The 13,425-nt window shown below is 44.9% G+C and overlaps 1 protein-coding gene across 1 annotated transcript; it reads left to right on the forward strand.

Moving 5' to 3' along the window:
- Nucleotides 1–59: 59 nt before the first annotated feature.
- ZSWIM7 (zinc finger SWIM-type containing 7) lies at nucleotides 60–11,655 on the forward strand (the record flags this gene model as incomplete). Its single annotated transcript, XM_082860860.1, has 5 exons — nucleotides 60–150; nucleotides 2,272–2,293; nucleotides 5,244–5,346; nucleotides 10,067–10,171; nucleotides 11,497–11,655. The coding sequence occupies 5 exons, from the start codon at nucleotides 60–62 to the stop codon at nucleotides 11,614–11,616; spliced, it is 441 nt and encodes a 146-aa protein (XP_082716986.1). The 3' UTR covers nucleotides 11,617–11,655.
- Between the last annotated feature and the right edge of the window lie 1,770 nt (nucleotides 11,656–13,425).

A 13,425-nucleotide genomic window follows, 5' to 3' on the forward strand; every position in this document is an offset into this window, starting at 1 on the left:
GGTCGGGACGCACTCGACGTCACCGCGTCCGCCACGCCCCGGCTAGCGCGGGACCGGTCATGGCGGTGGCGGCGCGGGCGCTCACGCTGCCGGCAGTGGTGGAGGAGCTGCTGAGCGAGATGGCGGCGGCGGCGCGGGACGGCGCGCCGAGTACGGGCTGGAGGCTTATGCAGCGGCGCCGGCGGGGGCGGAAACCCGGGGTACCGGGGCGGGGCTGCTGGCCCCTACGAGGGAGGTTTCTGTTGACCTCGTCAGTAGCCCTTCCTTCTCAAAATCTGTGTTCGCTCTAAACGAATCCTCTCCTACACCCTGTTCAACGAGCGAGTATTTCAGGGCCGCAAACCCGGCTGCAGACGCAGCGACTTGGGGTGGGCGGGGGCGGTTCTGGACGCTGTGGCTGTACCTGTTTTCCTTTGACCAGCAGAGGATGCTCTGTGACCAGGTTCCCGCATCCCTGGGCGTTCGCAGCACACACCGGTATTGAGAGGGTCCCGATCGAAGTGCATCTGCATGAGAACTGCGCAACCAGCGTCCGAATGGTCATTGAATAAATAGATTAGACCTCAGAACTGCCCCTGCTGGTTCACTTGGATGGCTTTTGTTTGAAAAGGACCGCACTTTGAAAAGGATTTATCTTGAGTTACTGTTTTTAAAGAATTGAGAAAAGGAAGCCAACTTTTCTCATTTCAGTTAAAACTAAAGCAGTATATGTGCTTAAAAGATTAGGCCAGCCAGGTATTCAAACATGTCTGATGCCAGAAAGGGTGGGGGGAAAGCCAGTCTGTTGTCAGCTCAAACAGTGGTTGCCCGAGATGGGCTCTGTGTCTGAATGGATTAATCCATACACTGAGAGTCTTGAAGGGGGCCTGCAGGTGCCCCTGATGCTCAGGACTCAGAGCGACCACTACCACTGACTCAGGTTTATTTTCAGCAGAACCGTTTTCTGCTATTTAAAAATCTTTGTTCTAGTTAGTCATACACTCTTCCTGACCCCCCACCCTTCAACGATAATTTCTTTAGGTCAATACTGAGTTTACACTTGTGATGACGTAAAATTGAGTCACAGCTGAGCCATGCAGGAAGCTAGGATTACGTTTCCTTTCCTGTAACTTTCTGCTTTCTCTCAAAACTGTCTTACTTGTGTTTGTTTACTTTTTTATGTATCCCTGATTCAACCTCAAACTCTTTTTACCAGTGTTCTAAATCGCTACTCAAGATGTTCAGGTGAATGAGATGTTTTATCAGTTTCATGTTCCCGCAGGAGTCTCTCCTAGAGCCTTCAGGTGTGCTCTCCTATGGGCTGGCTGTCTCCTGAGATCTCCCTTCACCATTATTGTCTGGGGAATTCCCTTTACCTAAGTTGAGCCTTCTATTTAGTTCACCCTACAATTTTCTTTTTCTCAGTTTGCTACCTTATTTTATAGAGCACATACTCTAGTACCTTCCTGAAGAAAAGCACGAGATGTACTTTTTTTGAGGCTTTACATGCCTGAAAAAGTTCTTTTCCTATCCTCACACTTAATTGATAGTTTGGCTAGGTATTGAATTATATGTTGGAAATACCATTTCTTCAGACATCTGAAAGCATTATTCTGCGACCTTCTAGCTTCTTAAACTTTCTTTCAAAGAGTCTTATTTTAGCCCCCCCGCTTCCTTCCCACTCCAGAGCCATCTGGTGCCACCAGTTTCTGAGGTTTGTTTTAGCAGGAGGGGGTGCTAGATTCTGAAGGGTAAATCAGGCTCTGATTTACACTCGGCTCTCCCATTGCTCACTTAGGATTCAGTGTTCTCAGGTCTTGTAAATTATATTCCAGCTGTGTTTCTCTCTGTCCTCATCCTGGGGAGTTTATGCTTCTTTTAAAAAAATCCTTTTATTATTGTTTAGCAGAATATTGGGAAGCAGTAAAATTTGATGCCTATGTTCAATTCACCATCTTACACAAAAGTCTTCTTGGCTATAGTCTTTTCTCTCTTTTTTGATAACATTATTTATCTTGGCTGCGTTGGGTCTTTGTTGCGGTGCACGGGCTTCACTCGTTGTGGCTCGCAGGCTCTAGAGCACAGGCTCAGTAGTTGTGGCACACGGGCTTAGTTGCTCTGCGGCACGTGGGATCTTCCTGGACCAGGGCTCGAACCCGTGTCCCCTGCATTGGCAGGCAGACTCAACCACTGTGCCACCAGGGAAGCCCCTGTTTATGGTCTCTTTAAGATGTTTTTGTCTATGGTCACTGGTTTGACACAATTAACCTTCTTTCCATTCCTGTTTTACAGTTCCTGATGAGCATCTGTTATCGTAAGTATATATCCTGTTGTATTTGGGTTTTTTGTTTTTAATCATTAATGTGTTTTTTAAAGGCCAAATTCTTTCAGCATTAACTCTTGATTTTTAAAAAATATTCTTACTAAACTAGGAACAATATTTTCTTTACATGATTAAAAATCTGTCTCAAGTGAATAACCAACACTGTATCTGACAGTACAAGGCATTCCCTTATTGTCCTAATTGCCACTTTAACATTGCTCTAAAAGTTGTAGCTGTTACACGAACACATGAAAAAATGAGAAGTACACTTGATCCTTGAACAACGCAAGTCTGAACTATGTGTGTCCACACATAGTGATTTTTTCAGTAAATACATACTGCAGTGCTATACCATGTGAGGCTGGTTAAACCATAGATATGGAGAGCAGCTTAAAGTTATACGCAGATTTTCAGCTGCTCAGGGTCAGTGCCCCTAATCCCCGTATTGTTCAAGAGTCAGCCGTATGCCTATTTGCAAAGAGAGACAATTGTCATTATTTGTAGGGGACATAACTACTTTTTAAACACCAAGAGAGTAAAGTTTTTTTTTTTAAATACAGAAACTAATAATTATTTTCCTTCATACACAAAGTTCAAACATTAATTACATTCCTAATGGCAAGAAAAAAGTGAAAGCTACCTAGGAATAACTAAACATTTAACTGCACATAAACATTTATATTTAAAAACTCCTGAAGGATATACACCAACTTATACCGGAGGTTATCTTAGGGGGGAGGAAGGAGGTGCAATTTAGAAAATGGCTATAACTTTTTCTCTATTTCTTAAATTTTTTACAAAGATTTTACATTATTAAAAAAATGACTACATTTAAAACAAATAGGCAAGTAATAAAAGGATTCAAGTTACCAAAAGCTTTGACAAAAAGCTAAATTTTACTAGTGATCATAAAAATACAAATTAAAATAATTAGATAACTTCCCATCTGTAAAACCTGGGTATCACAGAAAAGATGTTGGTAAGAATCTTCCAGATGTTGGCAAGAACATGGAGAAGAGGATAACTGATATCCCAATGGTAGGTGTGTAACTTGGAAGGTAAACTGGCAACTGGGAACAGGAGCTTTAAAATATACATATTCTTTGACCCAGAAATTCCACTTATAAGACTGTATCTCGGAATTAATCATGGATGTTTAAAGACTTTACAGTGAGCACATTCATCCACTATTGTTTATGGTAGCAAAAAGAAAAAACACCTTGAAACAATCTAATTATTCAAATTAAATTTAATAAACTCTTAATTATCCAAAAAATAGAGTTTGGGGAAAATAAAAGTAATTGATCTTTACAATGGAATTCTTTATAACCATTAAAAGTGGTTAAAAGTGCATTGAGATATTCACAATATGTTATAAAGTAGACAAGGCAGGTTAAAAAAATTCTTATTAGATCCATTTTTAAAGTTAATTGGAATTTGATTGATAAAGTTGTTACCAGATTTTGTCTTTAGTTTTCTTTGCCCATAGACAATCATCCTATGTTTAATTTTAAACACTTTTCCCATTCTAACAGTTTGTTATAGTAACAGACTACTTTGTTAGAAAATGAAGAAGTTGAACGTTTTAATTTTAAAGGCTTAGTAGTGCTGTCTTCTTATTTTGTGTCAAATCATATGGGTTCTTTAAAACATTAACTTTTTAGTTTTAGTTCAACCCAGCCATTTTATCTTCCAGTTTATAAAAATAACCCATACTTGTAAATAAATAAATAAAGTCCTTGGAAAATAAAACATCAAAAGCATGAATAATCATACAAGCCAGTGATAATCACTGTTACAATTTGGTTTATCGCCTTTTTTTTTTCAATGTAATGTTTTATTTTGAGGTAATTGTAGATTTTCTTAAGAAAAAAATTTTTAACATGATGGAGTTTCTAGATATAAAATACGGTGCCCGACCTTTCTCACCTAATATATTGTAAGAATTTTCCCACATATCACATTTTTTCTGGTACATCATTTAACAGCTGGATAGCCTTTAGTACTGATCCATAAAGAACAAATTTAACACCCATCAGATGGTCAAACATGAAAAGGCCTGATAATACAGGTGTTGGTGAGGATGAGAAGGAAATAGAACTCTCATATGGCGCTAGGGGGAGCACGGTTTCCGCGGTGGGAAGCTGTTGGCAGCGCCCATTAAAACTGAAAACTGCACATATCCTAAGACCCAGCAGTTCCGCTTTCACTTACATAACCAGGAAGGACTCTCATAGATGTGCACCAAGGGGCATGTACGGGGATGACTGAGTATTATTTGTAATAGTGTCGAATGGAAACATTCAGAATGTCCATCAATAGAGTACTTAAAAAAAATAGAGTATTTAAAACATAAAATGTATTATGTACATACAATAGAATATTATTCAAAAGTTAAAAAAAAAATATATATATATATATATACACACACAAATATATACATGCATCATTCTCAAAAGTACACTGAGTGGGAAAAAAAAGTTGCCAAAAAAGCCTACCATATACCTTTTATGTTTTAAAACTTATAAAACGATACCATATGTATATATGTATGTGTGTATATATATGTATGCACACACACACATATGTACTATGTATTATAAAATCTAAAAACATTAATAGGAAGGAAACCATCAAATGCATGTGGTTGCCTCGGGGATGAAGGAAGTTGGGACGAATAGGAAAGACTGAAGTATATAGAGGACTTCTTTATCCAAACAACATGTCAACATTTATTCTGGGGGGTCGATTACATGGGGTCATGTCAACATTTATTCTGGGGGGTCGATTACATGGGGTTTTGCTATATTGTCAGCTTTTTTTTTTTTTTCCAAATTAAAATGAAGTGAATTTTTAAAAACTGCCAGTGGTGATCCTTTGGGTCAAGTCGCAGAGGTGGCTTGAGTCCAGCCGTCTAACCTGAAGCTTCTCTGCTCCCCAGGCTGAAGTTTGTCTTTGGCTCATCAGCCGTCCAGGCCTTGGACCTCGTTGATCGCCAGTCCGTCACCTTAATCTCATCACCCAGTGGGAGGCGTGTTTACCAGGTAGAGACCTAGAGGTGGGGATTATCTCAACAGAATCCCCGTAGGACAAAATGTTTTCATGAATCTCTGTGAAAGCTGGTGACCAGCTCTGAGTATTTCCTGGGCTTTTGGAAAGCCTTTGACCCAACTTGGTAAAATAAGAGTATGAGTAGTTAAAATAAGATAAACATGACCTGTTAGCTCTACCTGGTAGCGATGTGTAGAACCAGCAATGACGCAGAGAGGATCTCTTCTCAGGTCTAACGGAGCACAGTCAACTTTTGCCTTCCTGTCGTTTAATACTAGAGGTACTTTCCCACCCACCCACCCACCAAAAAGCGCTGACTCCATCCCCTTGTTACACTATCTCTTGCTTACAAGCAAAAACCAAAATGTACTTTGAAGTCCTTCCACATGTCCAGATTCATCTCATAGAAATGATCTGTCAAAATTGTTGTCAAGAAGTGTTCACGAAGGCCAGACTGCTGAATTCAGGCAGTTTACTTGGACCTTAGTTTTGCCCACTGGAGCTGAAGGTAGGTAGATTTGTAAAGTAACAGATCAGACTCTTATCAGACTCCGAATTACTTTCATGTATTGATAATTCTCACCAAAAGCCCGGAAAGATATTCATTGTGCCGAAAACTGAGGTGCAGAAAATTAACAGTCACCTCCGGCAGCGGGGATGTGTAAAGGCCATCCTGCACTGCCTGTCTGTACGTCAGCAGTGGGCCACACTCCCCACCCCCAGTTTAGCTACATTAGACAGTGGTACCTGCCGCTGGGATTGAGCGAAGGGAATCTTGTGAATGAAATTAAACATCAGCAGTGGTCTCCAGAATTTTGTGTCTGGCTTGGAAGGAGTGAAAACGAAGCTGTCAGCTCTTGTATTTAATCCAGGCCTTGCTGAAGACCAGGAAGGAGGGATTTTTCAGTGTTTGGATTCTGGTTATTTATGATGACCTCAGAGTTAAGACCGTGTTGACTCATTCTTAGTGAGTGAGTGACTGGGCAGAGCCTCTTGGGTACACGGGTGGCTTTGCCTGGTGAACTTACTTGCGGTTCCACACTGCAGGATGGTGCGGCCAACCTGGCACGTCCTCCTGCATTTCTGCATGAAGTAAGCCGGGGCGATCCGTGCTGAAGGCTGCAGTTAAAACTCTGGGTTGTATTTACTTAAAAGAGGCTGCTGATGAGAACTTTCTCGTGGTGAGCTGCATAGATTAATAAGCGGCACTCTTAAGTGATGTTGTTTGTACCTGAGGAAGCGTTTCCGTCTTCTTTCTAGAGTATTTACTTTTGGTTTTTATGTAGCTAAAATACCCTCAACGGGGAGGGCCTCGGAGTTTTCCCATGTCTTTTAGTTTCGGATTTTTTGTCCTAGTTCCAACATCAGCAGAACCCCTGACCTGCACAAGCAGAGTCCCAACTGCCCTCTAGTTCTGGGATCTCATTGTTAGTTAAAATCTTAAAGACTCTGAAATACTTCAGTTATTGTTGACTTTTTTGTTCCTCCCAGGATCACTGTGAGTTGTTTAATTTTCATCATTCACATTCTGTATTATATCATGTTGCTTTATTCGTCATGAAAATGCTAACTTCTTAGAATTGTGGCTGTCAGCTGGGACTCTGAATTAAATGAGGCTGTAGAAATCTTATAGACACCCTCAAATTAACCTCAGTGGTTTCATTGTATATAGTAACATGGAAAGAAGTTGGCTTAATTCAGAGGTCCTGTGAGATGATAAAAGTTGAGTCAGACATTGCCTCTTGGTCCTGCCAGTTATCGTTCCATAGGGCAACCTTCTAATGCTCTCACTTCGTCCAGGTGTAGTGGAAATCATCTTAAAGTCACACTGACGTTGTTACCTGAGTTGCTTTTTGATAAACTTTGGTCCACCCAGGAACGGGGGTGCGTCAGTCAGGAGGTGCTAAATAAGTTAGGCTGTGGTAGCAATGACCCCCAAATTTCAAAACAAAGTTTATATCTCACTCACTATACATCTCCATTAAGAGTCAACTGCAGCTCTGCTCCAAAACGTCTTCACTCAGGGTCCCAGCCGCTGGAGCAGCCCCCGTCTGGAACATTGTGGATCTCACGGCAGACAGAGAAGAGGACATAGTATGCACCGTTTTTAATGTTTCTGCTTGGCTACTCACGTTGTACTGGCTAAGGCAGGTCACACAGTCAGCCTGTATCTCATGGGGCAGGAATGTATAATCCTCTTTCCGAGAGAGGCACCGAACTTGGGGAGCAGTAGATGATACAGTTCCCCACTGTGATGGATGCTAAGAGGCTTGAGCAGCCATGAAGTAAAACTGTCCTTCTGAGTGGATGACCATGCAGGTGGGCCAGCCACCTTAGAGCCTCACTGGGACCGCAGCAGACTTCCTCCAGGCAAGGTGCACACAAGTCCAGCCTGGGTTTGAGCATCCTCTTTCCTGCACTGCTTTTTTTAAAAGCTCTCTCCTTCTGGGGATAAACATTCCAGGCTCTGAGTGGCTGAACTGGGAGTATGTCCCGTGAGAGGAGGGGGTTTTTCCATTGAAGGGTGAAGGAAGTGAATTAGATGGTCTGTGAGGTCAATTTCTAGTTCTAAACGTATCCAACTCAGATCTCTGCCTGATTATTGGGTTCGTTAGTTGTCCACTGCTCGATAAAGACGAAGCAAATTCAGAATTGACTGTTCATTTACAGTATTCACTGCCTCGGGCGGCTGAACGTTGTGAGTCCTAGCCAGCCTTTGAAAGGATCAGCAAGGGAACCTCTTGTAGAAACTCTCCCCGTCCCTGAGTTACCGGCACTCGGCTTCATCCAGAGAGTATTCTGATGGGCTGGGGACCCACCATAAGAAGGAACTTGTCAGTGTAGAATTCCAGAGGCTTATGCCTAGTTAAATGTAAATCCAGAGAGAAGAAGAAATCTGAAGTTTTTTATTCATTGGTGACAGTTTGGAGACGCAAGAATTGTTGGTGTCACTGCTGGATGTTGATCGGTTTTCGTGCAGGATTGAGTGGGAAACAATCTGCTTTAATGCTCTCCCTTCAGCCTGTGTTTTCCAGACACTGGGGAGATTCCTGCAAGCATTCTCAGCGTCCACCACCGAAAACATGTCAGCGCCCCAGGACTGGAAATCTGTAACATGTGATTTTCTTCACACCTGATTTGTAACTGGGGCTGAAATTTTTAATGGGAACAGTAGGCATCTTCTTACCTAGTCATGGGCCATTTCTGGTAATCTTGCAGCCTCCAAGGAATTCTCCTGACTTGGTCAAGAAACCTTAGCGACATGGCCGCGTCACGTGAATGCCAGGACATTTGACGAACAGGCACAGCTCGTGCCTGAACACTGCTGTTGCTCGGTTGAAGCCTTTCCTGCTGCTTTATTCTTTGTGAGGAGAAAGAGGAGCTCTGGCATTTGTTGCTTTTTAAGTCCCGGCCTTTTCATGTAGGTGGCCACCTCAGAGCCTGCAAAACGTGGGAGCCCTGCGGCAATCCCTAAGTTGCGGTTCACGTGAGCTAGCCCTCGGGGTGGCGCCGCGTGCCCAGGACGCTCCTTTTGCCAACAGTTTGCAGAGTGTTGTTTTTTTTTTTAATTTATTTATTTATTTTTGGCTGCGTTGGGTCTTTGTTGCAGCGCGTGGGCTTTCTCTAGTTGCGGCAAGCAGGGGCTACTCTTCGTTGTGGTGCGCGGGCTCATTGCGGTGGCTTCTCTTGTTGCGGAGCACGGGCTCTAGGCGCACAGGCTTCAGTAGTTGTGGCTCGCGGGCTCTAGAGCACAGGCTCAGTAGTTGTGGCTTGCGGGCTCTAGAGCGCAAGCTCAGTAGTTGTGGCGCACGGGCTTAGTTGCTCTGCGGCATGTGGGATCTTCCCGGACCAGGCCTCGAACCCGTGTCCCGGGCATTGGCAGGCGGATTCTTAACCACTGCCACCAGGGAAGCCCTGCAGATTTAACTGTAGGAATGAAGCCCTCAGCTGTGTCTTTGGCCGCTTCGTGGTGGAGACGCAAACAGGCGATTTCTCCCTTTGTCCAGTCACGCTCCAGATGCAGCGTCACTTCCCTGGGACGGCCTCTCCTCACCACTTGACTGACAGCCGGCCGTCTGCTCTTGGACTGGCGTGTTCCCAGCCCTCGTATCTGTGCGCTCCTTCCATCCTGCTGGGGAACAGGCAGATCTGGGCTTACCGCGCTCTGAAACAGCCGCCCGATCATCCCGTTACAAGATTCTCTGCTTCCTACATTCCTCCTGTTCTCAGATGCTTTTCAGAAGCCCTTTCCCGTTTTCTTCTGAACACCTGTCTTTCTGCCTCACTGCCAAGCCTTCACCTGTTTTCAGACTTCCTTCACACGTGTGGTGGAAGCTTTAGACGTTTACACACATGCTGTGAAATACCAGAGGTTGAGAAACACCACGATGAAGTGCAAATGAGGGGGCTTTCTCCTCTGCCTCTTTATAGTCAGCCCACGGAGTGGGCCCTCTGAATCACCAGCCAGAGGGATGGTTTAACCCACCCGAAACGCTTCCGTTCTGTCCTGTGGAGTCCTCAAGGGCAGAGCTCTAAGACAGTGGGAAGGTCCTGCAGGCAGGGAAGTCGAGTTTCCACTTCTGCGGAAGATGTTCCTACGGTTCTTCCCAGTGCAGAGCAGCTCTGAGTCGTCAGGCAGATAAATTCGGGGGAAGGGAGTGGTTTTCCAGCACACCTTTCCAAGTCTGATCCCATCTATCCTCTCCTTTCTAGGTACTTGGAAGTTCCGGTAGAACATACGTGTGTTTGGCCTCTTGTCATTACTGTTCGTGTCCGGCATTTGCCTTCTCAGTGCTGCGGAAGGGTGACAGCCTCCTGGTGAGGATGGGAAGGGCCCCCCCAGCTGCGGCTGAGCTAGGAGAGAGATTGAGAGCCGTCGCCGCGTCGTTTAAGAGCTGCACAAAATGGGGACTTTACTGCATGTGGAAACAGATAGTAGTTTCTTCTCTTTGACTTCAGTTAGTCCTCTCTTTTGGGTTTACCCTCCCAAAATGCAGTGTCCTTTTTAGAACTACACCAGTTTCCCATTTTAATTTAAAAGGTCACAGATGAAGCTGTGGGGAGGGCAACAGGTAATCCCCAAAGCTGGCAACTGGGGAACCAGTCGGCCCAATAGAAATACGAACTAAATCGCTGCTGGCAGCTTTGCATACCCCCAGCTCCACGTCCAGCCTCGAGGTGTTTCTTCCCACTCCCCGTGAGACAGCCTGGCACTTGGCCATGCTCGACTTTCCCGGGGGCAGGACAGCACATCGGTGCCTCTGCTGACTTCACGGAGTCCAGGGCATCAAGCAGGAACAAGACACACTCACAAAGCTCCTGACTCCACAGGAGAAAGCACTGCCCAGCCATTTGTTAAGTCTTGCCAAGGAAGAATATTGTAGCACCCGCTGAGTTCTTCCCCTTTCTTTTACACACCTCGGGAACTGGGTGGCAGGTTGAATGTCCCATTGTACAAGAAGCCACCTTCACAGCTGATTTCACCTGTAAAATGACAGGGTTCAAGCAGGCCCTCCAGTAACCTAAGCTGTATGTGCTATGATACAAGGTCCAGCACAGGTCCTCTCCCCAGAGGTGTTACAGGCCGAGATATGTGAGGGTCCTGCCACCCCTGCCCCTGCCCCCGACACCGCGCCCGGAAGTCTAATAGTGGTGAAGGGACTACACTGTAGACTCTGAGCATGTGTGTAAGATGGGGATAAGACCTGTCCCCCTGGGGGGCTTAAATGAGATAACCTTATTATCTCATTATTAAATAATTCTCTTATTAAGTGAGATAAACTTTAAGAAGCACTTAGCACAGTACCTCAAGGAACGTTAGCCATTGCTATTAACAGCTTTCTGAAGGCGAGGAAGAAAGAAATATAATTTAGGACTAAAATAAAGAGCCTGTCTCAGTTTTCCCTTGGTTTTACGTGTACCAAGCTGGATCTAAACTGTTGCCCCAAACAACAGGCAAAGGAAAACCTCCTTCGTCCCCACTGCCTCCTAGAAGGTCTCATCTTTGTCTTCAGTTGCAGGCAGTGAGTCAGAGGCGCACAGTCTGTGCCCCACTCCTTTCCTGCTACATGTGATGGTGGTGAGAGGTCTGGGTTAGCCCGGCCCCTCCAGTTTCTAACTGGTTTGTGTGTTTCGTGTTCCAGTGCAAGCACCTCTTGGCAGTTTATCTCAGTCAGGTTATGAGGACCTGTCAGCAGCTGAGCGTCTCTGACAAGCAACTGACTGATGTATTATTGATGGAAAAGACACAGGAAGCATCATAAATGGCGCAGATGGAGCATCACACCGTCCTTCAACACAGGAGTCCTGTCCAGGACGCACGCGACTGGCCACACGTGATTCACGCGGCCGAGACGTGAACCAGACTTCCTGTCACTGTCCCTTCCCCGTGGGCTGCAGGAGGCATTGTGGGTTGGGCCCAGGATGTGCGTATGGTTTGAAGCCCTTGTGAAAAGTCTGGACCAGCCTCCAAGCCCCTTGGGTAGAAAATTTCCAGATGAAATCAAGCGTTTTAGACTCCAAAGCCTAACATCATGTCACGGTCATAATTAGATTCTTAAGTGTCCAGAGTACTAGTCATTTCTAAGAGGTTGGAACGGTAGGTGAAACAGCAAGCTTAAGTTTATAGATAAATAAGCATCAGTTCTTTTTCTTGGGTCCAGAAAATTTTTCTGCAGTAAAAGGTTAGAGCGGAGATGTGGCTAAATGGCAGCAAAGACAAAAAGACATCAGGGTTCTGGTTTCAGTGAGCTGCAGAATCTGCGGTGTTGAGGCCAAAACGGCTGATTAAATAGGCTGTATTGTGAGACATGTAGTCAGTACCTAGGCCAAGGAAGTGCCGGTTTGCTCTGCGTGCACTTCTGAGCTGTGTAACAAGCCAGACGAAGGAAGCTGAAGACGCTGCTGGGGATTTCCAGTCTGAGGAAGAAAAGGCTGAGAGATTCCCAAGAGGATGCTGGGAGGGAGATCAACGGGACGCATCCGGACCCCAAGAGAGCAAAGGAGCAATGGCGGATGAAAAGGAACACGAGACAGATTTCGGCACAGGACAGGAACTTTTCATGGGGAAGGCTGTCCACAGCTGGAACAGGGTCCTAGAAGGACAGGCTCTCCGTCTCTCTAGGGGTTCGTGAGCCTGCAACACGCGTGCAGGGTTACTGCGGAAGGAATCGAGTCAGCGACCAGACAGGTGAAATAGACGGTTTTGCAGCCTCGGACAGCCCCCAGCCCTGTGCCCCGCAATATGAGGTGCTAATGAATGACTGTGGGGAAGGCTGCAGATGGCGCAGGGCTCTGTGGTGGCAGAGCCTTCTCTTAGGTCGAGGTGTGGCGAATAAAACCTATCAAGACTGTGCTACTTGGCAAACTTGGGCTCCGTGTAAACTTATTTCAGGATAAAGAACGGAAGGTAGGTGAGCTCTGCATAGCAGGCCGGCGCAGCACCCTAAACTGTATTTTTTGTTTTAAGTTTTATTTTTATTTCACCTCATACATAAACACAATTCTCTAACTTTCCTTAGTAAAATTTTCACTTTGGATTCCAGCAACTTGGCCAACTTGAACTTGGGAGAGAAGTAAAATTCACTATCTAGCTCTGGAAGGGGGAAACAGAATCTGGTGGCGGAGGGATCCCACTTCTCCAGTTTCTTCCTTTAGGGTAGTTTGCTGTACATGGAAAAGACTGTTATCAAACCCGTCATCTGATGACATTCTACTTAAGAACGTATGAGACTATCATCTCCCTAATATGGCAGTGTCTTGATTGAAGAACTATACTTCTAATTTTCCTGGTCACCTTCCCCAGAACAAGTATATATTTTTAGTATGTCCAACTTTTTCCATTGCCTGCTAAGTTAAAAAGTATTTGTATTGTAATAGTTCACAGTGTTTCACAGTAAAATAGTTTCAGTCATTTTCTACCACGAAAGAGGTAGACTCTTAGGAAAGCAAAACTCTCTTTTACAATCCATTCAAGTCGTCGGCATCATCAGCCAGAGCAGCCAGAGAACCGTAAACACATGTGCCGACCCTCGGGACCTACGAGTAACGTGCGCATATTAACCAGGTACGTG

The sequence above is a fragment of the Leucopleurus acutus genome (genome assembly GCF_964270905.1).
Source record: "Leucopleurus acutus genome assembly, chromosome: 19".
In the NCBI taxonomy this organism is placed as follows: Eukaryota; Metazoa; Chordata; class Mammalia; order Artiodactyla; family Delphinidae; genus Leucopleurus; species Leucopleurus acutus.